General features: G+C 41.4%; 1 protein-coding gene and 1 long non-coding RNA gene across 2 annotated transcripts in view; one reads left to right on the top strand and one right to left on the bottom strand.

Annotated features, from left to right (window-relative positions):
- The first annotated feature begins 5,680 nt into the window (after positions 1-5,680).
- On the top strand, positions 5,681-26,746 carry LOC109367206. The gene is made up of 5 exons (XR_004159502.1): positions 5,681-7,375; positions 7,757-7,791; positions 11,987-12,080; positions 23,591-23,691; positions 25,913-26,746. It is a non-coding gene; the product is annotated as an uncharacterized LOC109367206 (long non-coding RNA).
- Positions 8,821-27,479, bottom strand: part of LOC104910673 (electrogenic sodium bicarbonate cotransporter 1-like) — a 28,390-nt gene continuing 9,731 nt past the window's right edge. The window contains exons 5-10 of the mRNA XM_019614581.2: positions 25,617-25,685; positions 23,814-23,987; positions 21,084-21,245; positions 16,376-16,472; positions 12,918-12,997; positions 8,821-12,058 (exon numbers count right to left, since the gene is read on the bottom strand). Coding sequence (XP_019470126.1) covers positions 12,954-12,997; positions 16,376-16,472; positions 21,084-21,245; positions 23,814-23,987; positions 25,617-25,685 — 546 coding nt within the window. The 3' untranslated portion in view covers positions 8,821-12,058; positions 12,918-12,953. The remainder of the gene's footprint in view (positions 12,059-12,917; positions 12,998-16,375; positions 16,473-21,083; positions 21,246-23,813; positions 23,988-25,616; positions 25,686-27,479) is intronic.

The raw sequence follows: 27,479 nt of genomic DNA, 5'->3' as shown, positions 1-27,479 counted from the left end.
AAAAGCTTGGCTTCTTACCTTTACCATGGTATCACTGCATAGCATAGCAACTTTGTCTAAGGATTTTGCAATGCACTTTCTTGCAGCTGGAGCTGAAAACCTGAACTTCTGCTGACCTGCTTGCAGGGCCTTGTGCAGACAAGCAGTGTTTAATTGTTGGTGGTAGCATTAATGTACTTCATTTAGGATACTGAAGAACAAACATGTTCCTCAATCCAGGCCATTCCCCTGAGCATCACTGGGTCTTTTAGTGAAACAGAACGGAGTGCAACCAGTCCCTTCCCCTTCTCTTGGCTATGTCTTACAGACAGCAAATGCTCAGCAGCACAAGGACTGTTTTGACTTTGCGTTTGTCTGGTGTCCATTGCAACAAAGCTCTGGCGTGTCATTTGGTGCCTGAGCACTATTTGTACAAATAAAGTGGCCTGCTGAGCTGCTGTATTAGTAACCAGCTTGAGCTGTCATACCTCACTCTTCCCTGTGCTTTAAAGGGGACTGAGGCCATCACAGGTAGAGGGCAGTGAGAGCTGATCCCCCTCTCGCTGAAAGAATCACAGAGCCCCAGCAGGCTAAGCTGACAGCACACCCACAGCCCTGCAACCAAAATGACCTTTTGCTGCAGCTTTCAGTGATTTCAGCATCACATTTATATCTGCCAAATTCAGGAGGTGACATGGTGACAACTAAAGATTAGAGCGGCCTTCTGTGTTTCCAAGAAAAAAAATTGGAGAAATACAATAAAATAAACAAAGGACATTTCTGCTTTCTGCCTGTTTCTAGGAAATGTGCTGATTGATAGATTAAAAAAAAAAAAAGATTGATGCTTATTTTCATTGCAGCTCTGAGGGTGAGAAGCGTACACTAGAATATCCCAAGGGAATTGTGAAAGCGTCAGCAAACTGGCAGAGAACAGAAAGCCAATTCCATAGTCTCTCTGGATGAGGTTGCATCAGTGATCTTTTCTATCACAAAACTTTTGGCAAGGGATTTACTCTGTATATGAACAAAATGTTTTCGGTGTTGGTATTACTTGTATCATTTCCTGCTGTGATGTTACATCTTTTGGTTCATGGGGACTTCTGAAGTCCTGTGAGTAATTAGGAGGTTAAACCAAAGCGGGATCACATTTAGATGTTTGCTGTTCTCTCAAGAAAACATACCCATTCTACCCTCCTTCTGAGCCAGCAGATTTTCCATGGCTGATGAATCCTACAAGGTTGTACTGATGGTATCACAGGGACATCCTGATAGGCCCTGTGGGGAAAGCAAGGTTTAAAAATCAAAGTCTTGACTATCTTCTGGGACCATGAGAATCCTCACTTTTATATGTACTTCTGCACTGTGGCCAGAATGGTCTTTTGGCCCTTATTTTCTCAAATTTGAATACTTTCTGTGGTGTTTGCCTGCAGAAACTCACTTAAGTTTGGTGTGTTTTCATTCATACAGAAGGTGCATGCTTCAGGGAAACCAGAACTGCTTTGCGTCTTGGCTTACGGGTAAGTGATACTAATTTGGGAGATCAGCAGTTGGCACGAGAGGTTGCATTTAGCCCTAGAAGTTTTGCTGTTTCCTCAGGAGTGGCCAGAGCATTGCTAACAAGCACAGAGGAAACTTCACTGATGAGGCTTGACTAGTAATCCTTAAATACACCAATGCACACCCCGCCCCAATGTCTGACATGACAGTAGGTACAAGCTCCTATCTGTTAATATATGTGAAACAGGGCTCCTGATCCTGCAGCACAACTGCTTTGCTGATTGTGGCCCACCATGTCCTCTGCTGCACAGAGTGGTGCTCAGACTTGTTCTGCTTCTGTGATTCTCCCTTAGATACCCCAAAATGAGACACTATGTAAAGACAGTTCTTTGAGATGGAGGGCATGACATATTCTTGGGGAAATAAATGAAACAGCCTGAGCACTTAACAGGACAGGAATTAGAATTACCAGCCCCAGAACAGAATTCAAACTCAAATGGGAATTTCTATCTGGAAAAACAAAGCACAAAACCAGATTTCTCAGTGCATCTGTGCTTGTCCAGCAAACAAGCTGCCATAGTTTGCCACTAAAAGCGTGTGAGAAAACACTGCCCATTCTGGCACAAGGCTTTGTTGAAGAACACTTGTGCTCTGCCCTCTGCATTTTATTACAGAGCGTGTAATATTTTTATTTGCATTGTTTTTTGGGCTTCCATTAGCTTTAATGGAAAAAGATGGAAAAGCCTAATTCTGCTGCATATACCTCCCTGTGGACTAATTAGTTGAGTAATTGTGAAAAGCCATTAGAGAGGTTGCATCCATTATTAAGAATTTCATTTTAGAAATGGACCAATTATCTGAAATACCTCTCAGGACCTTCCCTGAACATTCGTTCATGAGCCAAACACTGCTTTGCCACAGCTGGTAACAGTTTTTCCAATAAACTGAATGAAGAAAGAAAAGCTTCCTTACCTGTACAAAGTCAGCAGCAAGCTGACTCATGGCAGTAGTAGAGGTGAACACAAAACACCATTTTGCATCTCACAGAATCTCTGTTCCATTGCAAACTTCTCTTGACTTTCCCAACTTTGGTACAGAGCCACAATCCAGCAGGAACTGCACTGTGCCCCCAGGAGACTTTTCCCGCTCGTTTGTGAATTCTTCCTTCCTCTTTTGAAATGTGATAAAGCACTGATTTCTCTTAAAGTCATTTCTCCCACCATCGTCTCAGTTCCCTCTGTAAAGTTTTGCAAGAAATCAGCCTTTTCCTTGTTAGCTTGTCCAGCACCATTCTTGCTCCCCAAACAAAGACCTGGGCTAGGGCTTGGCCCTGCCTCAAAAGAAATTCCAGTAGCTGTTTGTAAGCCACATAGGTGTGCCTCGTGCAGGCTGCAATCGAGATCCGTGTGATGAGTGGAAGTGTTTTAATTAAGTGGCATAATCTTTCCCGCCAGATAATAAAGAAGAGCTCAGATAACTTCTCCAGCAGGAGGAATGCGCGTGATCCTGACACATGATCTGGGCTTGTCAAGATATCCTGAGTGCTACACAGCTACAGTGTCAACAGGTTGCCCAGGACAACAGGTACAGCAGGAACTATTGGATAGAATACTTGCACCTCTGACGCCAGAAATGTTTGAGCTGCAGATTGTGGCCAAGTGGGAAATTACATCAGCTAATCCTTTCTCCAAATCTTTACGCTCTGCCCACATTTGCCAACCTAACAGGTGAGAAAGAGTCTCATGTACCTGAGGATGCTCTAATGTCCCCATTACTGTGTTCATGTGTTCACAGTGACAGCACTGATTTTGACAAAGATGCTGAACTGCAGTTCTTAGATGCTGAGAAGTTTCTCGCACTGGTCAGTGTTCTTCTTGCAGCAGTCTCCTGTCCTGCCCTAGTCACTTACAGCCCTAGGTTATTGCCAAGTTTATCCAGGATAATTAGTTATTATGTACTGTCCTCCATTCTGCACTGTTGCAAGGCTGCTCCCTTACCTGGGAAATTTCCACCTACCAGTTTGTTTTTTTTTGATAGAGGAACAACAGGTTGCACTACATCAGGAACAAGCTCTGAGCCATCTCCCAAAGAAAATGTCACAGCCCCCAGGAGACTATCTGGCTGGGAAAAAAGAATAATCAGGAGATAAATATCAGGAAAGCCCAAAACCCCTATACCACCTGGGAAAAATGAAATCTTGGCATGCAGTGGCCCCCAAACCCACAGGCTGTATCCTAGCCCTGCTGCAGGGTGCCTGACAAGGGCTTCTGGGAGGCACTGGCCTTGCACAAGGCGACCTCACTCATGACAGCAAAGCCGCTGCAGCCGTCACTGCTTACGCAGGGGCCATCAGAGCCCTCACAGGAACTCCAGTGCCTCCAGGCAGCCTCCTCCCTTCAAGTGGAGCAAGGCAAGCAGCAAGCTCTCTGAGATCAGGGCTAAGCCTGGCTCAGACTTTTAAGGGGAAAAGAAAAAGAATTGATTCTTTTAAAAGAAGCAGCAAAAAAGAAACCACACTTCTTTATTAAAACTGATTGGTTTCTGAGAAACTATGGGATGGTCAGTACATCCAGTAACAGCACTGGGCCTGCTGGCAGCTTACTCTTCCACAGAATGACTTCTTATCAGGGTTTATGCAAGCTGAGAGGATTTACTTGGCCTGCAAAACACCCCTGAGATATTAGTGTTCAACCCTTTGCCAAAGAGAGCAGAAAACACTTTCATTTTCTGCTTCGAGTTGGAGTGCTAGATTTTTATTTTATTTTATTTTTTTGCTGGTACAAATATGGAGAAATTTTGTTGTACAGCAGCTACAAGAGCAGGTCTTGTGGATTGGCCATGTGGGGAGGTGAATTCATAGTCACTAATTCTGGAGCATGAGGCGGCCTAGGGAGCCCCAGCAGTGGTGGTACCCAGCTTGACACTGCACAAGCTTTGCATTGCCTCCTGGGGCTTCTCCCTCCCCCAGGACCCTCTTTTACCCTATTTTGAGTCCCTTGTGCCGTGATGGCAGCATAGGACATGAGAGACAGCTTTTCCTCCTGCAGTTTTGTCTCAGTGGCTTTATAGCCAACTTCAAAAGGTTTGAAAGAAAAAGCAAAATCACTGTTTTTGGTTTGTTTTTTAAATCTTTGCTGCTCAAAGCAGTCTTTATTTATCACTAAAATATCTGCATGCTCACATCACATCTGCATAGCAGTACACCTCCTTCAGCATGTTTCAACAAGATGGCTTGCAAAGTCAGAGAGCTACTGGTAGAAGTGTAGTTTGTATATCAAAGACAGGGAAACAAAACCAACTACTTTTGCAAGGTAGTACCTTTACTCTTGAACTGTCACCTTTGAAGGAAATTCCTGGTACTCATCATGCTGATACACATCTCAGTGCAAACGAGGCACTTCTGAGTAACACCTAAAACTCACCAGGAAATGATTCTGTAAGCCACACTGATCACAATGAATGTAATTAATTCCTAGCATGGGGCTTTCTTACACACCCATCGACTCAAAAAGTAGAGCTGCCCAACAGGCACAGGGCTATCTGCATCGTTGTGACTTGTAGGTAGAGAACTTATCAGGTGTGGAGGAGCAGGCACCATCCTAATCTGAAATTGCTCGTTTGCTTGATAAGTTAAGTAATCTCTAACTGTAGAAGGGCTATTCACACTAATTACACTGCTGTTGTAGAAATAATTAAGCAGCAATTCATTGCAGGTGCAGTATCGTGGTAGGAATAACATTACTAACAGGGGAAGAGCAGAGGTGCAGTAGGAAAAGTGTGCTATTAGGTTGGTGAAGGTGCTGAAAAAACCTCACCAGGCTGATGGGCTACAGAAAGCCACTGTGGCCAGATTTCCATGATAGGAGTACACAAGCCCACTGCTGGGCACACTATGGGATACTGACCTGATGCTTAGCCACAAGCAAACACCTGGGGAAAGCAAGCAAACTTGCACTAACCCCAGGTGGTTGCTAGAGGCAGGTAAGCTGCTGGGAACTGGGTGTTTGGGAGTGTACTAAACAAAAAAGTATGTGAGATTTAATTTTTTAATGGTTGTAGTTTAAGTGGAGCTCAGGCTCCTGCAAATAAGAGGCATAAGCATCAGTTAGTTAACCCAATAAATGAAAGGGTATTTGGGTATTTTTTTTCTTAAGGAAGAAATTATTTACTGTTAGAGTGGTGAGACACTGGAACAGGTTGCCCAGTGAGGCTCTGAATGCCCCCTCCCTGGAAGCATTCCAGGCCAGGCTGGATAGGGCTTTGAGCAACCTGGTCTAGAAGGAGGTGTCCTTGCCTATAGCATGGGATTGGAAGTAAGTAATCTTAAAGGTCCTTTCCAACCCCAAACCATTCTATGATTCTTAAAAATGGGGGAGCGGGGGAACCATTTTTTAATTTCCCTGCTAGGTACATAAGATGTGGGGAAAATAAGCTTTGCTCAGTTTGCACATTAGTCATCAGAAGTGTTGGTGGCACTTTCCCCACCACTCCAGTTGAAGGCTCATCCCTTCATACACTGCTGCTTTAGTAGATTAAAATTTAGTCATCAGTGCTGGCTTGTACGTGAACCTTAATAGTCAGAGATCAGGCTAAGAACTATCATTGCTGTTTTTTGTTAAATCAGTTTAAAATATTAGATCCATAAAAGCTTTAAGAAAAGGCTTTGGTGGTTTTATCTGCTCCCTGTGTTGCTAATTCAGAACCCCTGGGCTTTTTGCTTTGCTAATGACTAATTTTTCTAGCATTTAAGGCTGGAATTTGCTCTTCAGGCTAACGACATCTTTGCTGTAGTGCCACTGACTTCAAGTGGAAAAACAGCAAATAACTGGGCTCACAATTCCTTATAATTTTTATTCTTTTTATGTATTATGTACAGTGCTTGTCTAAAAGGAGCAGCGAATTATTTTGCTTTCCGTAGTTTGTCTACAAAATCCATACAAAAAAGGGTTCATCAGCAATTTCTGGCAGGCTGGCAAGAGGTGGAGACAGTTTATGGATCAGCTCAAAGCCACCCAGCTCCCACCCAGGGAGTTCAGCAGGAGCAAGTAAATCATTTCCCCAGGCAATAATTTCATAGCCTGCATGGGAAGCAACTGACTGTCCCAAGAGTCCTGAAGTGCCTGGACTGAGGTATGTTCACAAAGTACTATAGTGACGGAATTAGAAGAACTCTGGACAGTGCACAGCTTTTGGTTCCAGTTTGTTAAAAGGAAAGAGCTTGGTTGCTGTCTGAATCAAGACTGCCAGATAAGGTATGTTACAGCAGCAGCAGAGAGAAAAAGAGACTTGTAGCTTGTTTAAGCGTCATCACTGTGTAAACGAGGTGTTCCTTACTGAGTAAGTTAGCTTAAAACATATATTTGTGTTCTAAGGGCAACACCTCTTTTTGTGGCAGAAGGAGATTACATTTCTATAGGAGTCAGTGCTGCTTTACAGTTTCAAACCACTGGGATGGCCGCTTAATTCGATGTCTCCTCATACAGAGAGGGAACCAAATTGGATGTTTCTGTACCGTTTCCACTATTCAGTATGTGACATAAGACTTGCCAAACAAGTCATTGCAATCCTAACACCCCAACTGCTTTACTAAAAATATGCAGAATAATTTAGTACTCTCCCAGCCGTGTTAAACGCCGGAGCCAAGGAGATGGTGCGATAGAAGCAGCCCCATTGGGGCACTACAGGAGGGTGGCCATGCTGCTAAGGGTGCAAGAAGAAAATAGGGATACAGAAGGTATTGGGTAAGGCTACCACTGACGTGTTCTTTTAACCGATGGGGTAATTTGTGCTCACTATCCCTACTGCTCTCTTCTGGCAGATCAACAGCATCCCTGCAGTGTAGATGGCCCAGCAATATGTGAGCAGTGCACTCTAAGCTGCTTTAGCCCAAAGCCATTACGTAAGTTAACCTGTGCAAGCTGTTTTCTATAAAAGGAGCAAGTGGTATTTTTAGCAAGCTTTATATAGTTGCTTGGCAAGGGGAAGGAACAGGAGATGCCTCAGCTCCCTGTGCTCTGTTAGAGAGAACCTCAGGAGATCCTACCTCCATCAGCACCTTGCTGACCATGCTTTGCACATACTTCCTAGTAAGGAAGAACACCTACCCCACATGCACACACACACACACACACACAAAACACAAAACAAAAACAAAACAAAACAAAAAAACCACAAGGGGGAAAAAAAACAACAACTTGTACTAGGCTGGGATTTGTAGCTGTCTTCCTTTTTGTTACTACCTAGTATGTATTTACTTATTTTTTCCTCATTTTCATAACAGGAACACGCTGACTCCTGCAGAGAATGGTCATCTGGGTAAGTGCAAATTTAAAAATGCTAGCACTATGAAGTATGTTGAACCTCTGTGAAGGGTGTGTGAAATTGATAGCTGCCCTGGTTTGCTGATTCCCATCCACGACCAGCAGTCTCTGCTGAGAAGTGAGGCTGCTCCCAAGAGAAGACAAAAATCTCAGTCTCAGATGGAGATACGTCTTTTCAACTTTCATTTCTCAACAAAGTTATATTTCGTTCCTCAAAAAGCTTCAGTAAATTATTTCAAGGGAGTACATCTGTTGTTAGCTCACTCTTACAGAGCCATATATCCCAAATCTCTTTGTGTTTATAAAGGCTGGTCCCGTGTTTCCCTACATGAATTGGTGGGACCTTTTTGAATACCCTCTCCATCCAGAGACCTGCCAGACATTTGGCCTTAGCAATGGTAACAATGACAATGGTGATCTAGGAATCTTCTTTCAGTCAAAACAAACGGAACAGATAAAATTAAAACCAAAAAACACACAACTCTCCAATAAATGCATAAAGTTACTTTATTTTCAGTATACATTTAATTTTGAAAAATATAAATGCTAAAATATCTCATCATCTTCATCTTTTGATTCCATAAAAGTCACAATAGAAAGCTTCATAAAACTGTAAAATACTATGTTATAAGGAATTTCATGTTTTATATTAGTGGAAAAAAATTTAATATATTGAAATGTTTTCTGCTTTTTTCGTTTCTGTTCCACCATCTTGATCCACTTCATTTTACATTAATTCTTTATTCTTTCCTCCAAAGCAAATACAGACTTAAGAGAATTAAAAATAATAAAAGTATCTGAAAGTGCGTATTGATTCCAAGGAAAAAAGTAATGCATACAAATATATGTCAACCTTGACAACAAATAATTAGTGGCTACAGAGGCAGACAGTCACCATTTTCATGGGCCTGGGACAAAGCTATCTGCAGTTCGTTTGTTTTCACTGGGTTATGGCAGGATTTCTGCTCTCAGTTGGTACCTGTTTTTGTAGGACTTGTAAGAGAAATTGTTTGGGGGAATTTTGTTTTTTTTCGTTTTTTTAATGGACTCTTCTGATTTCAGAAGAGCCTTCCCAGAAACCAAAAGTGCTTATCCAGGCTTTTCTCACCAAATGTCCAATTCTGAACCAAAATTAGTTTTAGTTTTGTTGTCACAAGGCCTACAAGGTGCAGTGAAACTCACCTTGTGGTGACATCAGCCTATCAAATGCTATTAGGCAGCTGCTTTTCACTGCCTTCCATCTCTCAGTGCCAGCAGAGCTCTTGCTTGCTGTCCTTGTGGTTAATTTTTTTAAAGGAAAAAAATAGAAAGGACACACAACCTTCCACAAAATGCTGTTGTCAGGAAGCAGGAAATTCTGTCTCCATCCAGAATTGTTTTTGACATGAAAAAACTACAGCATTCTTTGTCCCATCCCTTAAACAATGCTACCCTCTGTACAACAGCTCATCTGTTAACATAAAAAATAAAAAAGAAAGATCTAGATCAGCAGTCAATACATTTCAAGTACGTTTAACATGGTTCAAAAGTGGAAGACCTCATTTCTGTGAAGACAAATCACCAGGTAATAGCAGATGAAAGGATGCATGGTGTGTGTGTGCGCATATGCATGTGTGCAGTGCTGCATTCTGAGCATACTGTAGGTGGCGGGAGGGTTCTTTTGTCAGTGCTCTCTTATGGAAATCTTTTCCTCTATATTAATCTATGCTGATCTTTCCTTATTTGGATTTCTACAAATAAAGTGTCTGGGCAAAACATAAAAGCTCACATGTACTGTGTACATGATGACACTTGAGCCTGTTTCCCCTTTGGTAGTCTGCGACTTTCTTTCACCAAGGAATTAAAACAGTTTTCTACATGATAGCATTGTACTTCCCAGGTTCTCTGTCCTCCAGCTAATCCTAGCAGGCAGCAGAAGGGATCACACAGTGGCTGCTTTTCTGGCTGCTTCAGATAGCTCCTCACCCTTTTTGAATCAGGTTTGGGCTGCATTTATGGGATGCTGATATCTCAGGCACAGCAAAAAGGAACAGCTGCTCTCCCTTCTTCTTGCACTGCTTTCTCACAGTAAACAAAAATGTTAGGTAAGCACAAATTTAGATTCCTTGGTAACAAGCTGGGGAATGTACGTGTGTGTGCATGTGTGTGTGCTGTGCCAATTCCTCTGCAACTCAATCCTCTTTGTTTAGCAACGAGCACTTGCACAAGACTGTGCAAATAATATAAAAACGATAATATTATTATAGTCCATATAATTGCATCTTTGAACCAGAACTAGTATCTGGGAAAAAAAGAGTCCTAGTTTGCAGCTCTGATTGTTGATGTGGTTGCTACTAGCTTGTGGATGCTAAAATTTGGCATATAAGGTCTCTCAGCACCGTGATGAAATCCTATTTCCTTAATCAACATGGACTTTGGTTTCTTCACAACAGGTGTGGAAGCCGCTAAGCTCTACTTTTTTATTCAGTATCTTTGCTATGGTAGGAAAAAAAAAATGAAACAAAGCCATGTGTTAGGCATTACAAAACAGTTTCTGCAAGTGTGTTTTTTAATGCCCAGCCCTGAGGGCTATTAGGGACTGTCCCCTCCTCTCTTGCTGCTGGGCACCTGCTCTCACTGCTGCTTCAGTCCCTGGCATGCTTCACTGCAGGGAGCTTCATTTTTAAAGCGAAGCCTTTGCAGTGTGTCATATGAAATCCTCACACTTGAAATAAATGTGCTGGGGAAGGCCAGTTTCCCAAATGCTATTTTATATATGCATACTCAAGTTCACTGTATACCCACAGCAGAGAAAATGGTGATGCTTGCTGGATTTAAAACCAAAAACCTGTGTCACTGTGCCTTGCTGATTTGCTACAGATATGTCATCGTGTACAGAAGGTTTGGTTTACCTGGCAGAGTGCCAATCAGTCAAGGTGTAAGAATAAATTCTGTACATGACAGAAGGCAATGCCTGGGCACTGTCAGTTCTCGAGGAGGATCTAGATCTTGTGTCTCAACTGCACACAGGGTGTTTCCACTTGCACACATACACACACGTGCACACGCGGATGTTTCACATGAAAGAATTCTAACAATACTGCATAGGAAATCAACAAAATGAATACAATCAGCATCGTCCACTGACACTGTTAACCAGTCAGTATTTAACTTACCAACAGTACACTTAAGACTCTTCCTAGATCATGAGAGATTTAAGTTATATCCCATCTCCTTCATAGTGAAGTTAGATTATTCATAAAAAACAAAATAACCCTAAGTAAAACAGAAGCTTTAGAGTACGTGTTAACAAAACTGATCCAGCCCTACACCATGTCCTGGAGATTGTGTATTTTTTTTTTTTCTTTTTTGTAAAAATCACATTATATATGGTACAATACATTTTTACAGAAAGCCTGGCATCTAGAAATAAGAGGTAGAACTACTCAAAACTATATGTTTCCTGCTGCAGGAAAAATTCATTTTTCTTTACAGTAATTAAAAAAAAGGTTAAAAAAATTGACAAAAAAAAAGTCATAGGTTAGGCCCCCATAATTTAAACAAAATAATCTAGGAAAATAACACTCTTCAATGTACCTGACAGATTAAGTCCATTAAAGTGTTTTTAAAAAAAAAATTGCATAGGAAAGGGACATTTCAAAACACGTGCTACAGCGATGGCAATAGTTTGTCTGTGCTGGGAGTGAAGTACCTTTTAGTTTTCCTTCCTGTGTTACTATGAGTACAGGCTTTAAGAGCAAGTTAGTATTAGCAGCACTTTCCAGCATCTTAGAGCAGTGTAATAAAGACATTGAATTAGCCTGGAGGTCAGTTTTGTTCTGCCAGACAACAACAAACAAACAAACACTGATTCACAACTAAAGTTATGCCAGTTCTCCTGACATTTCACAAAAGTATTATATTATATCCTTAATACTTCTGCCCTCTGCTTGAAAATGAGATGCGTGCATGTCTAAGCAACAGAGAAGGCAAAAATGAGTCTTGGTCAAAGTGGAAAAATTGGGTGGGGATAAATAAGAGGAAATCTGCAGGGGGATAAGGGTGGAGCGAGGAGCACAGAATGTCTCATTTACTTATGCAGGTGGGGAGCAGAGAGCATTGTAATATTTGGCTAGTGACAAAATAAATTCCATATAAGACTTAACAGACAGACAAATTACAAAGTAGTTTCTGTTCCCTTGCTCCTCCAGAAATAACCATTGTCTTCAGGCTCAAGTTCTATTCTAATTTGAGGCACAACTTTTACTGGAGTTCGTGGAGGGCTGCGAAGAAAAAGAAGGCAAGGTAGGTAAGTGTATGGACTAACGTCATGCATTTTAGTAATGCTTGATGCGCTCTGCAGCGCTCAGCTGAATTCTGAAGAGCACATTTTCTGAGGGATCAGTTCCTGAAAAACTCTACAACTCCGAGAAAAAAAATTATAAAAACAGAGTGGCAGCTGGTTTACTCCTCGAAAACTGCAGATCCTAGTACTTACTGGGCACAGCATGGTGTCACATCTAGAAATGGAGAAAATGCTCAACTCCCAGTACCAAGTGTATCAGCACAGGCCAGTACAATACAGCTTTCTGAAACTGGTAGTTTCAGAATAAATAACTCAGATGGGCACTGGTAATATAAAGCTCTCTTTGGTACCAGAATAGATAGGCCTGTGCATCACGTAATTTTATTTTAATGAATTGGCCCAAACACTGCTCATATCAGGGAGTAAGCCTACTGATTTTGTTAACAGAGGAGCTCCACATATCCAGCACTTGCGCTTCACAAAACTAATTGCCTACATAAGTTTACAAATTTTTAAGTCATTTAATTTTTTCCCCTGTAGACATGTTTTTCAAGATTTTTCCCAGTTGTTCCAGAAATTTTTTCTGATTTGGACCCCAAAACAGGCATGAGTACTGCAGCTGGGGTTCAACATAAGGCCAGCAGAGTACTTAGGTAAGCTTGTCACTCTCTCTGCATTGTAAGGCCATGCTGGGAATTAAGTTAGGATGTAACAACTGCACATTAGAAATTCTCTCCAAGTGTTTTCTAAGAGTTTCCGGTAGGCAGATAGGGACTTCGCCTTGTAGAATTTTGGTACACTGTGGCACATGCAAATTGCATTTTACAAGTACTTACCTTGGCATAGTGTGTGACTGAAGAAAAGGAATTTTATCAGCACGACGTATGGCGTTCAAGGAATGTTGGTGATTTTTCTTCTGTCAGGAAGGAGAGAAAAGATCTTTTTTGTCATTGCATGCAGCACAGATGGTTTCTTAAGCCCAACAAACTCTCACATGTATTTAGTAGTGTTTTTAACTGCTGATTTCCTGCTATATGGAGTTCACAGCTTGTAAATGAAAATAATAAAGTTAAGTCTCTCCTCCAAGATACAGAACCTGAACTGCCAAAACAACGGTGATTCATTTGCAGGGACTGCCCTGTGAGCTGCATTCAGCTGCATGCAGACACACAACTGCATATGCAGTTGTACAGCCACGAGCAGTCACTTAGCTGCCACTTAGCTGCCACAAAAGAAGCCGCTAAGCTGCTCCAAGTAAACAGCCCATGGGGAAAACTCACTGTATTCACCAGGCCTGCACTGCAGCCTAGCAAAGGGTGTCCACCTCAAGTATGCTTCCCGGGGGAAGCCACAAGACACCGCAAAGCTCGTCTCAGCCCAGCGTTGAGGCGGGAGCATTTCTGTGTCTGTTTGGTGCTTAGAGTTGCCTGACAAAAAGGAGTTAGGAATCCCTCAATCAGGGCTTGGGCACACAAAGTTGGGAAATTCCCAAATTCCATCTCAGAAAAATTACTCTGTTTCTTGGACTCCTTTCAGCACATTTACATCTTGATACTTACCTTTCATCTACAACTTTAGTTACCCTGTGTTCCCCACTGTAGCATCCAAACTCCTTGCGTGAAAACAGGTGGCTTGTTGCCTGTAATCACATTCATTTCCTGACCAGCGTGGTGAAATGTACTCTTTCTCAATAATAATTTTATTCTTGCTATTGCTGAAGGGAAGCTAAAGAGTAAAAAATGAATTTTGTGTTTGCACTGAGAAACAGCTGGAATTCACTTCTTTGCCTTAGTAGCTGAAGGGTAAATTATTTGTCAAGCACTCTGAAGATGCAAAATATGCTTAAGTACTAAATGCTATTAGTATTATTATTAATATACTTTGAGTCTCAGAGCACTGAGTGAGTAGGGTGAGACCATGGTGTGGATGGATTCCAGCTACTTTTTCTAGAACAAGAGCCTGATTTTAGTATTTTTTTTTCATTGTTACTAAATAAAAGCTGACAAATCAATTTCAGAATCATAATACTGTACACATATATAAACAAACTGTTGCTTGGCCCATGGTTGTCTTATCCCATGTTGTCTGAAAGGGCATTCCAACAAACAGGTTTGTGGCAGAAGTATTACCATTTCCCTAATTATTTCAGCCCTGATGAACAGTGTACCCAATCATAAGATCCTGTGCAACAACATTTAAGGCAAACTTGGTTTAAGCATATCAGGGCATTTTCACAGAAAAATGAAGATGATCTGTTAGGCTCAAGGTTGATACACTGAGAGTATACAATTAGTAAAATAATTTTCTTTCTCTTTGGCTTTGTTTTAGAATGTTAATCTCTTCAGTGTTCGTTTATCTAAAAACACAATGCAATGCTTAGGTTGCCAAATGCCACCACCAAAAGCCAGGATAGTTAGGGACCAACTCCTAAACACAAATCCTACTTAAGGAATCTAAAGATTGGTTTTTCCAGGTCTTATTCCTAGAAATCTTATCACCAGTAATGCAGCAGTACTGATTTACTGTTATCATTTGTGCTTCTTTGTTCCCATCTCATGACAAAACAGCATATTTATCTCAAGACTGAGCCCACTGCTCATAATATTGTCAGAAGTCGCTGCAAAGGCAAAAAAGATCATGTCAGTTGTTATTTCTGATTTCTCTCTTAAAAGACTATGATATGATAAGTGAAAGAGACTGAAAATTAAGGCGTAGTCTAGTTGGAGACCTGTAGCTAGCAGTGTTCCCCAAGCACCAGTACAGCATCTGGTATTGTTCAACATCTTCATCAGTGACCTGGATGAAGGGATAGAGTCCACTCTTAGCAAGTTTGTTGACAGTGCAATACTGGGAGGGTGGCTGACAGACCAGACGTCTGTGATACCGTTCAGAGAGGTGGGCTGGGGAGTTGGGTAGAGATGAACCTGATGAGGGTTCAACAAGGGCAAGCGTACAGTCCTATGGATGGAGAGGAATAACCATATGCACCAGTACAGGTTAGGGGCTGAACTGATGGAAAGGAGCTATGCAGAGGACGCCCAAGGTGTCCTGGTAGATTACAGGTTGACCATGAACCAGGAGTGTGCCCTTTTGGCCAGGAAGGTCAATGGGACCCTGGGGTGCATTAAACAGATCACGGCCAGCATGTCAATGTCAATGTTCTCCTCCCCCTCTACTCTGCTCTGGTAAGGCCACATCTGGAGTACTGTGTCCAGTTCTGGGCTCCACAGTTCAAGAAAGACAGGGAACTCTTAGAGAGAGTCCACTGGAGGGCCACAAAGATGACTGGGGGCCTGGAGCATCTCCCCTATGAGAAAAGGCTGAAAGATCTGGGACTTTTCAGTCTGGAAGAGACTGAGAGGAAGATCTTATCAATGCTTAGAAATCTCTGAAGGGCAGGTGTCAAGAGAATGGGGCCAAGCTATTTTTGGTGGTGCCCAATGACAGGAGTAGGGGCAACAGGCAAAAACTAGAATACAGGAATTTCCATTGAAACATGAGAAAGAAATTCCTTACTTTGAGTATGACATAGCACTGGAACAGGCTGGCCAGAGAGGCTGTGGTTCCTTCTCTGGAGATATTCAAAACCCTCCTGGAAGCTTTCTTGTACAACCTACTGTAAGGGAACATGCTATTGTAGGGAATTTAGACTGGATGATCTCTAGAGGTCCTTTCCAACCCCTACAATTCCTTGATTCCATGATATTAACCTAAGAAATTAAAAAGACGCAATAGCACAAAAGCAAGTCACCTAAGAAGGGGAATGTGTTAAAGGTCAAATGATCATTGCCTTGTCAGTGTAATGAATAATATGAATCAATGACATGCTTAATTATTCTTTTAAAGTGCTGAGTTTTGCAACTGCTTGGAACCTAAGGAAATAAACAGTAGCAGGACAGAGATGCAGTTTAGACATGCTGCAAATCCAGAGCAATAGACTCAGGAAAAATAAATGCAAACCATCAGCAAATTTAACATAAAATGGCAAAGGTCAGAAATGGACTGAGGGGATGGGGAAGTTACAGAGAGGAGGAGAAAGGAAGTTATCACGAAACATAGCTGGACAAAAGCAGTTTAAGCTGGAGGCACCAAAAGAAGTAACACAGATTTTGGAAAGAAAAAGAATACATAAAAACAAAGCCAAATACTGTCATAAATCTGAGACCTGGAAATTAAAAACAAACAAAACCCACACATCTGAAATAATAGAAAAGCTTAAAAAAAATAATTTATATATGTAGTTTGTACTGCACGTCAGAGTCACGCAGGCATGCAAGAGGTTAGTTCTACTCACTGTCGGCAGGTTTGCTATCACTTAGGAAAGGTTCCTGCTCCATGATGTCCATTGGTATTTTAATACTTGGGACTTTTTCTGAGTAGGGGCAGTCAGACTGTGAAAGAAACGTGTAGAAGTTCTTAGAAAATTTCCACTGCTCTCTGAATGTCACCCATAAATTAATATTATCCTTCACATAATTTCTGTAGAAATTAGGAGAAAAATGAAAGAAAAAGAAGGAATTCTGTAGCCCAGCTGATGGCCTCTTGATTTTAAACTTGATCCCTCTTGCACCTCACTTTCCCTCTTTCTTCACGCTATGGAAGTAAAGCAGACTGAAAGAACAATCTTATCTAACTAAGCGTTATCTTTTCCTCTCTCCACCTCCCCAGTTCCTATGCTACCAGTTTGTGAGACACAACCTGAGTCAGCCTGGGGTTGACTACAAGAAATAAAAATGGATTAAACATGCATTTGTTGGCAGAAATGATAGGGCACTGGCTTCTGAGAAATCTCACCAAAAAGTTTTATCCTATTGTGATTCCTGTAAATTATAGCTGGACAATCTCTATATTTTTTTCTCCTTCCAAACTGCTCTACAAGGAAGTGTCAGGCAGACGATCTTTAACTTCCATTGTTTCAACTCCTCTTTCTACTTGTTACTTAAATAAAGTCAGACCTAGTCCCAATTATACCTGTGCTTACAATAAGATATTTCATCAAATCCAGGGTTCTTTTGAAAATTCATGTAATCTGGCCACACAGGAGATATGGCAGACTGTTCAAGAAGAGTTGCAAGTGCAGAGAAAAGCTTGTACATTAGCAAACCTTTCTCCAAGATAGCTTTCTGCTCAAGTCAGTGAGCTTTTGCTCAAATTATCAGCACACTATGACCATCGAGTCCCCACTGTGTCCCACTGGTTCCAATAATAACCCACTTGCTTGTACTTAGAAGGTGCTGAATTACTTGGCTTTTAATTTTTTTTTTTTTTTTATAAAACAGTTTATCGTAACCAAAGAAGGGCTGATACTGTTTGACTTGGCAAAGAAATTAAGGTGATATACGCCAGGTGATGTGTGCCAGAAATGTTAACCTAGCTTTATTTCTGGAGAGAACTAGACAAAACATGAAGTATAACACAGCACTGGGGGGAATTAGACCTAAAAGTCAGAGTAGGAAAACATTACAGAAGCCAGAAAAATCTCTCTCCTGGGTTTTCTTTTTAGTTTTCTTTTCTGTTTTTTTTTCTATTTGTTTGTTTGTTTTTTAATTGTTATAGACATCCAGTGCAATACTGTGTGTATTCCACTACCGAAACGTTTCCTCTGATGTGTGCATATATATGCACATTACTTATTTTTTACAAAGCTATATATAAGCTATAGCTCAAATAAATTTTAAAAAGACACGGAGGCAATAAAGCCATACCAGAACTCCCATCCATTTGGAGCTATGTTGTAAGCGAGCTAAGAGTTGAGTAATCTGTCCAACATATCACTATTCTGCTGCTAATAAATAAAAGATCTGTGGAATGGGAATGCTCATGCTCCATCTGCTTTAAACTTGACCATGTAAAAGAAAAAAAGAGATAGAGAAAATGCCTGTGGTTGGCGAAAGTGCTCTAAAGGGGAAAAGAGGCTACCACACATCACTTCTGATTCTTGAACTAAATATAACATCCCAGTGTATTTTTAAAAAATTGGCTGGCGCTTCCTGGATCGTGCATTTTGGACATTAAATCTGAGACAGAATTGAACTTTCCACTACACACAAGCTTAGGTAAATCCAGCAATTAGTGGCTGTAATTTTCACCAAGTTACTGAAAAACTTTCTTTGCAGCTCCTTTCTTGCTTCCCTGACTGCCAGCAAACACTCACTGAGAACTAATAGTAAATCCTAACTCATGCCAGAGAGTGGTCTCTGTTAATGCTGTTTTTGCTGTGCTTGTTTACATAACACCACTTGAATTTACAACGTCCAGCAATTCTCTTCTCTCAACTCTTATCAGTAGAATGCCTGTAAAACCCCACAGTACTAATTTTATAGAGGCATATTTCTGGAATGGAAAGGGTGAAAATAATCAAACCAATAACACCAAATGCTTTATGTTCAGGAAGCTGGCAAAAGCAAGTGCTGGAAAAAAAAAACCACAAGAACAGTTAAGAAAGAACATTTTGCATAAATTCTGTTACCCAGTTGATTGAGTACTGTACCTGAAAGCCTAGGAAGTTTAAAATACACCAGATATACAGGAGACATGGCTCAGGATACTATGCTGCTGGATTCAGATCAATCATAATGAAGGAATTGAGTCAAACCTTTGCTGACTTTTCAGTACATACAGCAGGACATCTTCTTTGAATCATACAAATCTACTGAAGGAAACCCTTGACCTTGGCTTTCCACATGCTGGAGGAGTGACAGCCATTGAAATGAAAAGGGAGCCTGTGCAAGGAACACCTTTCTACACACGGTAGTACGTAAACGCGCATATCCTGGGGTGAGGTAGCTTACAGATGAAGGCACACTATTGAAACATTAGTGTCAGAATTTTTACATCCTGTTTCACTGGAGTAATAGAAGAGAAAAAGCATTTCTTATATTGTCTCCCACAGCTGAGAGGAACAACGTGGGAGTGTGCTCATGTGGTATCCTGTTGATGTGATACCCATAACGTACAAGTCTTGGGTCTCATCAGCATGTTCTTAGGTGACAGCTTTCCTGATGCTTGAAGCTTCTGCCTTCCCTATTAGTCATACAGACATGAGCTGAAAGTCTCAGCAGGACCTGTACTGCTAAGAAATGTGTCCTCAGGACTTCCTGATAGAAGAGTGCAGGAACAGAGTAGTCTAGTGGTCAGTGCCTTCTAGGAAGGAAGGGAAAGGGGAGTTTGCTGTCTGAAATAAGGACCAATCTTCACAGTTGGGATTCAGCCTGATTTAATGAGGAGTGGATCCAAGCTACCTCCTATATCACCGCATCCTCACTACAAAATTCCTAGTTTTGACTCTTGTGAATATTTCCTGCATTATAGAGCATATATTCTCTGAAGAAAGGCCACTGTATATTTTCTCACTGGAATAGCTGGACTTTGTTGCCTCTAACACAGCTGTCACGTAAGGGACTTGAGCTCCAGCGTGTTCTCCATCTGGGTCATGGGTTGTGTTTTCTGTCCTGCCTACCTCGAGTAAGGCCAAGCATCAGAATGATCTGAAGGAACTCTTGGAGCTGCCATATTACACTTGAAGACACAGGACTTATTATCTAACCCAACTGTCTGCATAAATAGGGCTACTGTGGCGATTCTGCTCAGTACAGGAAAGATACAGATGATACACAGTAGAAACAGCAGAAGTGCTGCAGGACTGTTCTGCTGTACTGTCACCTCACAGTGTGGTGGCAGCAGTGCTTCCCACAGCTAACCATGGCTTGCTTGCACTCTCCTTAAGGCTTCACTGCAAAAAATGCTTCTGGGAAATAACACTGACCCAGTAGCTACTTTTTCAGGAATTTCCTTTTCCTGAGGTTGCTGTTACCCACTTTGCATCAACTAAAAAGGCCAGGGAGCAAGCAGGCAAACAACTGATGTTGCTGTTTCTCTGTCGTACAACACAAGACTTCAAAACTTGGGTATTCCTGGCTGCAGGTTATTGAGCTAGGTTGAATGTACAAGAATGGGTCAGCTAACTTTTCCTCCCAAGGCATGATGCCTTCTCATTTATTTCTCTTGCTCTGTATATATGTGGTATTTTCCAGCTTCAGGTGATCTTTGTCTAAATCACATTAAAAGTCTTTTTTCATTAACTCTGGAAATCACACAAGCAGAACTACTGATGCTGTGTCAGTGTCCTCTGTGTAGCTCATAATTAATGAAGCTTAGTTTCCTTCGTACACAGTCATCCAGCAAAAAATGATGCAGACTGATGCAGTCAGCTCTCCAATGGAAGTTCACACTTTCTATATGAAATTCTCTGTAATCAGTGTGTTCACCACTTTCATTTAAGTTTATAGAATTTGAGTTCCCATGATGTCTGGGTAGGAAAATGTTTGAAGGCACAAGTACCACATTTCAGTTTACTACATCTACAATAAAAAGTATCATTTTCTAAGGCACATAGATCTGGTCTAATCAGGTCACCACACTTAGTATTGACGTTAGCAAAATAAGTTACAGTTTCTATAGGTATATACATACTGCAACCTGAGATAGAAGCAAAGAGTAGAATACACTGCATAAAAGGCATGTATGCTATTTAAATGTATTAACAACAGACAACAAAGCCTCTCCTGAAACATGACAAGTCTTAACTTTTTGTGCTTTTAAAAAGAGTAATTAGAAAAGAGAACAAAACAGGCTGTTTTCAGAAGCATCAGAGCTGCTTGCGAAAACCCTTCTGCCCCTAAAACATAAGAGACAATCAGGGGAGAAAGGCGGAGGGAGGGGAAGATGAACTAGACTGGATGATACAAGGTATTCTAGTAAAGAACATAACATGTCAACAGATATTTTGGGCTCTTGTGGAAAGTGTGATCGCATTTTTGGCAATGCAAGTTCCACCTACCACAGGCTGCTGATGCCTGGAAAAGGGAAGGCAGTGTTGAAAAAGTTTTGTTTGGGGCTCATTTGCTGCAACAGGTAAGGACTGTGCTGGTTTGCTTCAAAAGAGGATGGGGAAACCACCATCCCCAGAATAGTTTTTAAAAAAAAGCAGAGAAGTTCCTTACATCCTCATTGTCACTGTCCAGACTGCCCTTCTTCTTTTTCTTCTTCTTCTCATCCTCTTTCTTTTTCTTGTCCTTTTCTGGAATGACGTCATCAAGAAAACTTAAGTCATGCTGGGAGAAGAGGTAGTCCATGGCTTTTCTGACTGCTACAAGTGCCAAGATCTGAAAAGGCAGAGAGGGACTTTTCACTCGGACACATTTTAGTTTTGATTGGAAACATTCTGTGCATACCTGTTCGTGCTACTTTTTAACTCAAAACACTTGAATTCTGGTTGTAAAAGAACACGTAGAGAACAAGGTAATTCAGCTATTTCAGTTGTTCACCTTGAAAATCCAACGAGTGGAACTGGGTCAGGCCTCAAGCAGCAGTATTTCATATCAGATTAAACAGAAGCAACATACAGGAACAGTAATGTAATCACTTACTGCTTCTGTAAAGACAGAAGTCATCTTTAACCTCCTGCTGACCAGTATCAAGCAAAATAATTAACTAGAGAGGCCCAAAATGAGTATTTTCATCCACTTTGGGGATTTAACTTACATATATGCATGTTCACAAGGGCATCCTGAGTAATTTTCTTTACTTTCTTTTTCTCTTGTCATTTCTCCAGATAGAACAATTCTTTAAAAACTAGACAGTGGCCTTCAGATTTTACAGTATTAAATTTGCTAGGATTGTCTGCAAGAAACTGAAGGAAAAGCTTTTTTCTGGGTAAGACTGGCATCTAAAGCACTGGGGAAAAAAATAAGGGACATGTCTGAAATGGGTGTCTACATCTATGCTGAAATTTAGCATCACCAACAGATGCATACCAAGATTACACGTACACTCTACTAACGGGTGCAGTGCAGAATGAAAACTCAACTTGGTTATGAAAAGATATCATCCATTCCTAGCAACAGAAGACAGATTTTAAGACAGAACAGTTTGCTCCAAGTGATGAAGATCAATGGCAGAAATTATCCCTCAAAATGGATCTCAAACTTTGACTTACATAATTTAAGTGGGGTTCAGAAGTGAAAAATTACGCAGGGAGTGGAAAGATGCCATGGAAGCACCCATCATTATTTCATTATAAATTTCCTCTTTATTAAAAGTACTTTCCCTTCAAATAAGCAGGGGGCTGGCTGTTGGTTAGGTCTTCACAGTCAGATTGGAAGTTAATAATCTTCCTGCTCTCAAGTGTAGAAACTAAGGTTTTATCATTAGATCCAGCCACATCTGTAATTATAACAAACTTCAGCAAACGTAAAGATTCTCTTAAGGGCAAAGAGGAAGTCTTCAGATCTTGAATTCAGCATTCAACAATACAATACAGCCACGAGAATGCAATGGAACTGCATGCCACTAGAAACTGCTTTTAATATCTTTATATATTTGCATATGTCCTAGCAAAAATATTTGTATGTTTTACATTTTTCACTTGAATCAGCTTTTCTCATTTCACTAGTATCAGAGACTAAATGCCTTTGTTTTGTTTTCTGCTTTCCTTCATTTTGCTTTCTTAAATAAGCGCTACAATTTTGTAACTGCACCCACAACTGAAATTTTTACTCATTAGTAAACCTGAAACTAGGGGAGATTTGGCCAATATGTAATAAGCAAGTTTCATACAGCGTTGACTTTACAGCATTCTGACCCATTTCCAAGAGAGACAGTCTCTTGGCATGCTGCTATGGCCACACTGGATCCATTTGTCTGTAAAATTACATTGCTCCCAGCTACATTAGCTGAGTCACAGAAGGGGTATGTAGGCAGAGAAGGGTCTGCTCTGTGCTCCCATACTATGGACATAAACTACTCCAGTGATCACTGGAGTAAATGGCTGCAGGTTTTGGAACTTGGTCTGGTTTGGAGCCTCGTGCCAAGTGTATATGCAAATTCCCCTTACCACTTGTTTATTTCTTATTTGGCACATGCACCTAACTGTGTCTCTAGGAATAGTAATAATCTAATTGCACAGATAGCTGTTTCACTGTTCCCCTTCCTTGATGTAGAAATACCATATCAGACTGACTGTGCAGTGTGTATTTATGAAATAATTGTGTGATTAATTATTTATAATTCAGGATCCAGAAAATGTTTTTAACGTGATTCTGACATGCATCGTTAGAAAGACAATGTGCATCCTATAGATATTCTTAGCAATCTCAGATGTGAAACATGTGAATCAACATCCTTGCCTTTTTACTCAAGCTCCAAGAAAAAGAGAATCTCTTTCTCATTCTTGATTGTGCGAATCCTTCCCTCCACTTGGCGTTTCTCTGAGCAGTGAGATCAGCCCTACCACTTCATTTTCATTTGTCAGTTTGTGTTACTGAAAAGTAAGGGAGACGTTTTCTGTACAGTACTTAGTGTGGACTGAAAAAGGAAAACTATGCACTCATTCATTCATGCAGCTCAAGGAGAAAACACAGCAAATCTAACCTTGGCAGCCAGGAGCGGTCAAAACTAACTACACCTTTCTGGCAAAAAATTAACTTTTGAGGCTTGCTTTCCCCTCCAGAGGATTTATGTAAAGGCAGCCACAGCACCTGAGAGAATGTGGAGAACGTTCACCCTGTGTAATCTTACATCAGCACAATGAATGGAGCGTGGAGTTCTAAGGTAGGGCTTTTACAGTCAGAGGATTTGATTTGCCTGTTTGTGGGAGAGTATGCCCATGTGGGGAAGGCCCAGGCTACAGAACAGAGGTGTGGCTGGAAAAGGCAAAGGAGAACATCACCTACCATGACAGGGAATATGATAGCGGCCACAGTTGACTTAAGAATCCAGAGTAGGGCTAAGCAAACCACCTGCAGAAATGTGAACAGATGGACCCTGCGCAGCGGGACGTGGCGCAGATAGATAAAATCAGGCTGGTGCTTTAGAGGCATCAAGAGCAGCTTCAGACGATCCATGAACTGGATGGAAAATGGAAAAGCAACATACATAAATGAAATACGGTAAACAATGAAGTGAGAATTGCGTGATTAAACTATTAAGTGAGATCTTGAATCAACTTGCTTTCCTTCCATAAAGGGAGCAAAGCATAGAAGGCAGCATGGTTCCTCTATATTGAGCAATTATTGCTTAATGCAGTGAACTAAATATTTTAACTCAGTTGTCTAAAGTTAAGCTTCCACACCCACATTTGGCACCTACACAGAAACAGAAATCAAGCATTTCTCTAAGCAAGGCCTTGAGGTGCCTTTATTTTAGGAAGCAGAACTCCATGTAATCTGATGATTAATATTTAAACCAAAAAACATAGGTGTCAGTGGAAATAGCTTTGCTGGCTTCAAAAGAAGTAGGCGATCTGCTGTAGCTGGAGACAAAGGAAATTTTCTGTTGAATGTCCTGACTACGGTCAGCATCAATACTTGGGTTACTTCTGTTAACTTCCCTGTTCCTGCCAGGAATGCTATAAAGACATTTGGCATTTAAAAGTAGTGCCTTTGTCAAATTAACTGCAAGCAGAGGTCAGCAGAGGTGAGGGCAGACATCATGTTAACAGAGAATAGAATGCACCCAACTGAAGAAGATGGACAGCTTTTCAGGCAGTGTCCCTTGCCCATGCTGGACTGGGTGCACTTGGAGTTAAACCAAAATGGAGAGTTCTCACTGAGTGAAAAACATCCTTGATTGGGGAAAATAAGTAAGCGCACAGTTCTGTGACCACCTGTGCCAGAATGTAGGGGAAGTCCCCTCCAGGAGAACCAGCCCAAGGGCGAATATTACAATCCCCCCTCTTGTCTCTTGCCAGAATTTGGGCTTGTTGCCCACTTCTGAGACCAGATTTATCTCTAACCAGTGAATGAAAGCCTGGGCCATTTTAAAGAATACCCAAATAAACTCTCATGGTGCTCACAGAACACAGAGTCTTTCCCCATTAGAGCACAACTAAACACTAAAAAGAAAGGCTACAATTAATAGGGTGCCAGAAAGCAACAAAAACACTTCCAGCTTCCTAGCACCAATTAAAGATAGTGCACTGTGAGAAAGGCTCCTTACGTAATATTTCCTTAGTGACAAAGAAAGGGGGCTTGGCTTCCCTTCCATAGCAAACAGCAGTGTTCCCATTTAACACTGCAGACTAAAGCCATCATCATAAATCATGTTCTCTTGTTTTTCTTCAGTCTGTAACACATGTCCCAGCAAAGGACCCAAACTATCTCAGAAGTGAGCCTAGAGCCTTTGTAAGCACACGCTGTCCTCTGAATCAGCATGTTGGGGGTGAAGAAGGATCCCGGGTCTTCACACAGGCCCCCCTCATTGCTTATGGGGCCAAAACTTGGCTGCTTTCCTGCTGAGCGAATTTCTTTCCTTTAGTGTCATTCTCAAGAACAGCCAGTGTGTGGCAATATTTGTAAATAGTTCCTGCCCTGCTTGGGTTTCTTGGAAACTCAAATGAGGTGGCAGAGGAGAAGAGGAAGGCCAGAAAGTCCTAAGAGAAGCCTTGTAATAATTAATGGTTACCATCTTCTGGTCAAGGTCCTGTGGGCAGTCTGCTCACAGACGTCAGAGCAGCCCCAGGTGCTGCAGAAGCTTACCTGCACACCATTGAGGGATGCAACACCCATGTACAGGAAGACACCATAGAGCACAGGCATAGGAATGAACTGCAGGGAAAAGAGCAGGAGAAACCAAGTTAATCACCTCCATATGTGGCACAATGTTAGTGCTCAGGGAGGCATAATCCCCGACTCATGACAAATCTGAATTGTACTTTTGAATGGGTAATGTACAGTAATAGATGCAAGCTATCTTTCTGCTGTATTTTGAGAATTGAAAGAACATCTGGATAGCAGGGCAGGGGCTGAGTGAGCCCTGTTCTCTCCCGTTTCAGTGCAACTTGGAAGTCTCCCCAAGAAACAAGAGAAACAAGGACAGACGGTGCCAGTTAGCCATCAAATTTAAGAAGAGGTGGGATAAAACATATTCCAGTAAATTCCAAACTACTTTTCACCTCATAGTTTCTAATGAGACTGAAAGCAGAGGGTAGAAAAGCAGAGGAGGAAAAGGCATCATGGATCCTATTACACATCCAACTTAATACACAATGGAAGTATTTCCAGAAGGGCTGATCGCTTGAGTCCCAGATGAGCAATTATAGTCATGCAAAGTGAATCTCACAATCTTTAACTCACACTAATCTGCTACAATTAATAAATAAAGGACAATGAGTTTCATTCTTCACTTCTAGAAATTGGTTCTTCAAACAACGACTTCTGTTCCTTCAAGTGTTACGCACTGGTCACATGCAGATGGAAATACTGGTCACATGCAGCATCCTTTGGAAATAAAGAAGCTCAAAAGCAGTGGATATGCAGGGGTGCAGCCCCATCTCCAAGTGCCTTGCAAGGCTTAATGCAAAAGCAGCCATCACTAACAACACCTTCCTGCCCACTTCAGCAAATGTGACTTTAAACTTCTCCTCCCGTGCCATAGGACCAGCCCAGCTACATCAGCCAGTGTCTGCACTAATCCAGGCGGCTGCAGAGGAGAAACCCTTTGTCTATAGCAGATTCCTGCATATGGTAACAACATACATGCTTCCCCCCAAAAAAATAGCTGGTCCTCCATCCCAAAGCACAGAGCCTTCTGCAAAGGCAAAAACAATTGCACAGTAGCTAAAAAAGGGAGAGTGCTCTTTTTGATGAACAAAATTGTGTGCAGTGAGTGTGGCATGTGAATGGAAATATTTGGGCACAAATCAAACACAAGATCTGAATAAAGGCCTTGTGCCACACTTATTTCAACCCAAAAAGAACAGAAAGGACTCTGCAGCTGTCTGCTCAGAGTGAGGGAAGCTTTCATGTACTGACAGGCAGCTGCCACAGAATGACAAATGCAGCACAACCAAAGTCTCCCTGCTCAGAGCGTCACCTGGACTAACATGGTAGGAATGTTTGTTTTTCAACCTGTTTATGTAACTCATTAAAGTGGCAAATAATCTCTGTTTATTGAGTTCTCCACATCATTAATCATTTACTAGGTAATAAACACAGCACCACACAAATTTCTGTGGAGGCCTTGATCCTGAATGCATGCATTTCACTTCACTGAAGTCACCAGGGCCTTGTGTACAATGTCCTCAAAGATCAAAGCATCACTGCCTATGTTCCTTCCTTGTCTCACTCCCTCCCATCTCCTTCAAGCTCCTTCACTGCTGGTTTATCTTTCTATTGCCGTACTGTTTGTCTCTTCCTTTGGGGAAGGACGAGGAGTCAGTGTGTGGTTCACAGAGTTATGAGTACCCAAGGGATTCAACATCCTCACTGAATCTGAGGGATTAGATAAGTCAGTATCTCCTCCCGCAAGTTGAGCACGAGGCTTTATGAGTTTGGCTTTCTAGTTCACTTATCTTGCTTTCTTTTCTCCCATTCTTTCTCCTTCTCTTTTTCAAAAAAAAA

This window comes from Meleagris gallopavo, chromosome 4 (assembly GCF_000146605.3).
Source record: "Meleagris gallopavo isolate NT-WF06-2002-E0010 breed Aviagen turkey brand Nicholas breeding stock chromosome 4, Turkey_5.1, whole genome shotgun sequence".
NCBI classification, from domain to species: Eukaryota; Metazoa; Chordata; class Aves; order Galliformes; family Phasianidae; genus Meleagris; species Meleagris gallopavo.
The sequence above is the reverse complement of the archived record's forward strand: the minus strand, read 5'-3'. Positions and strand labels throughout refer to the sequence as shown.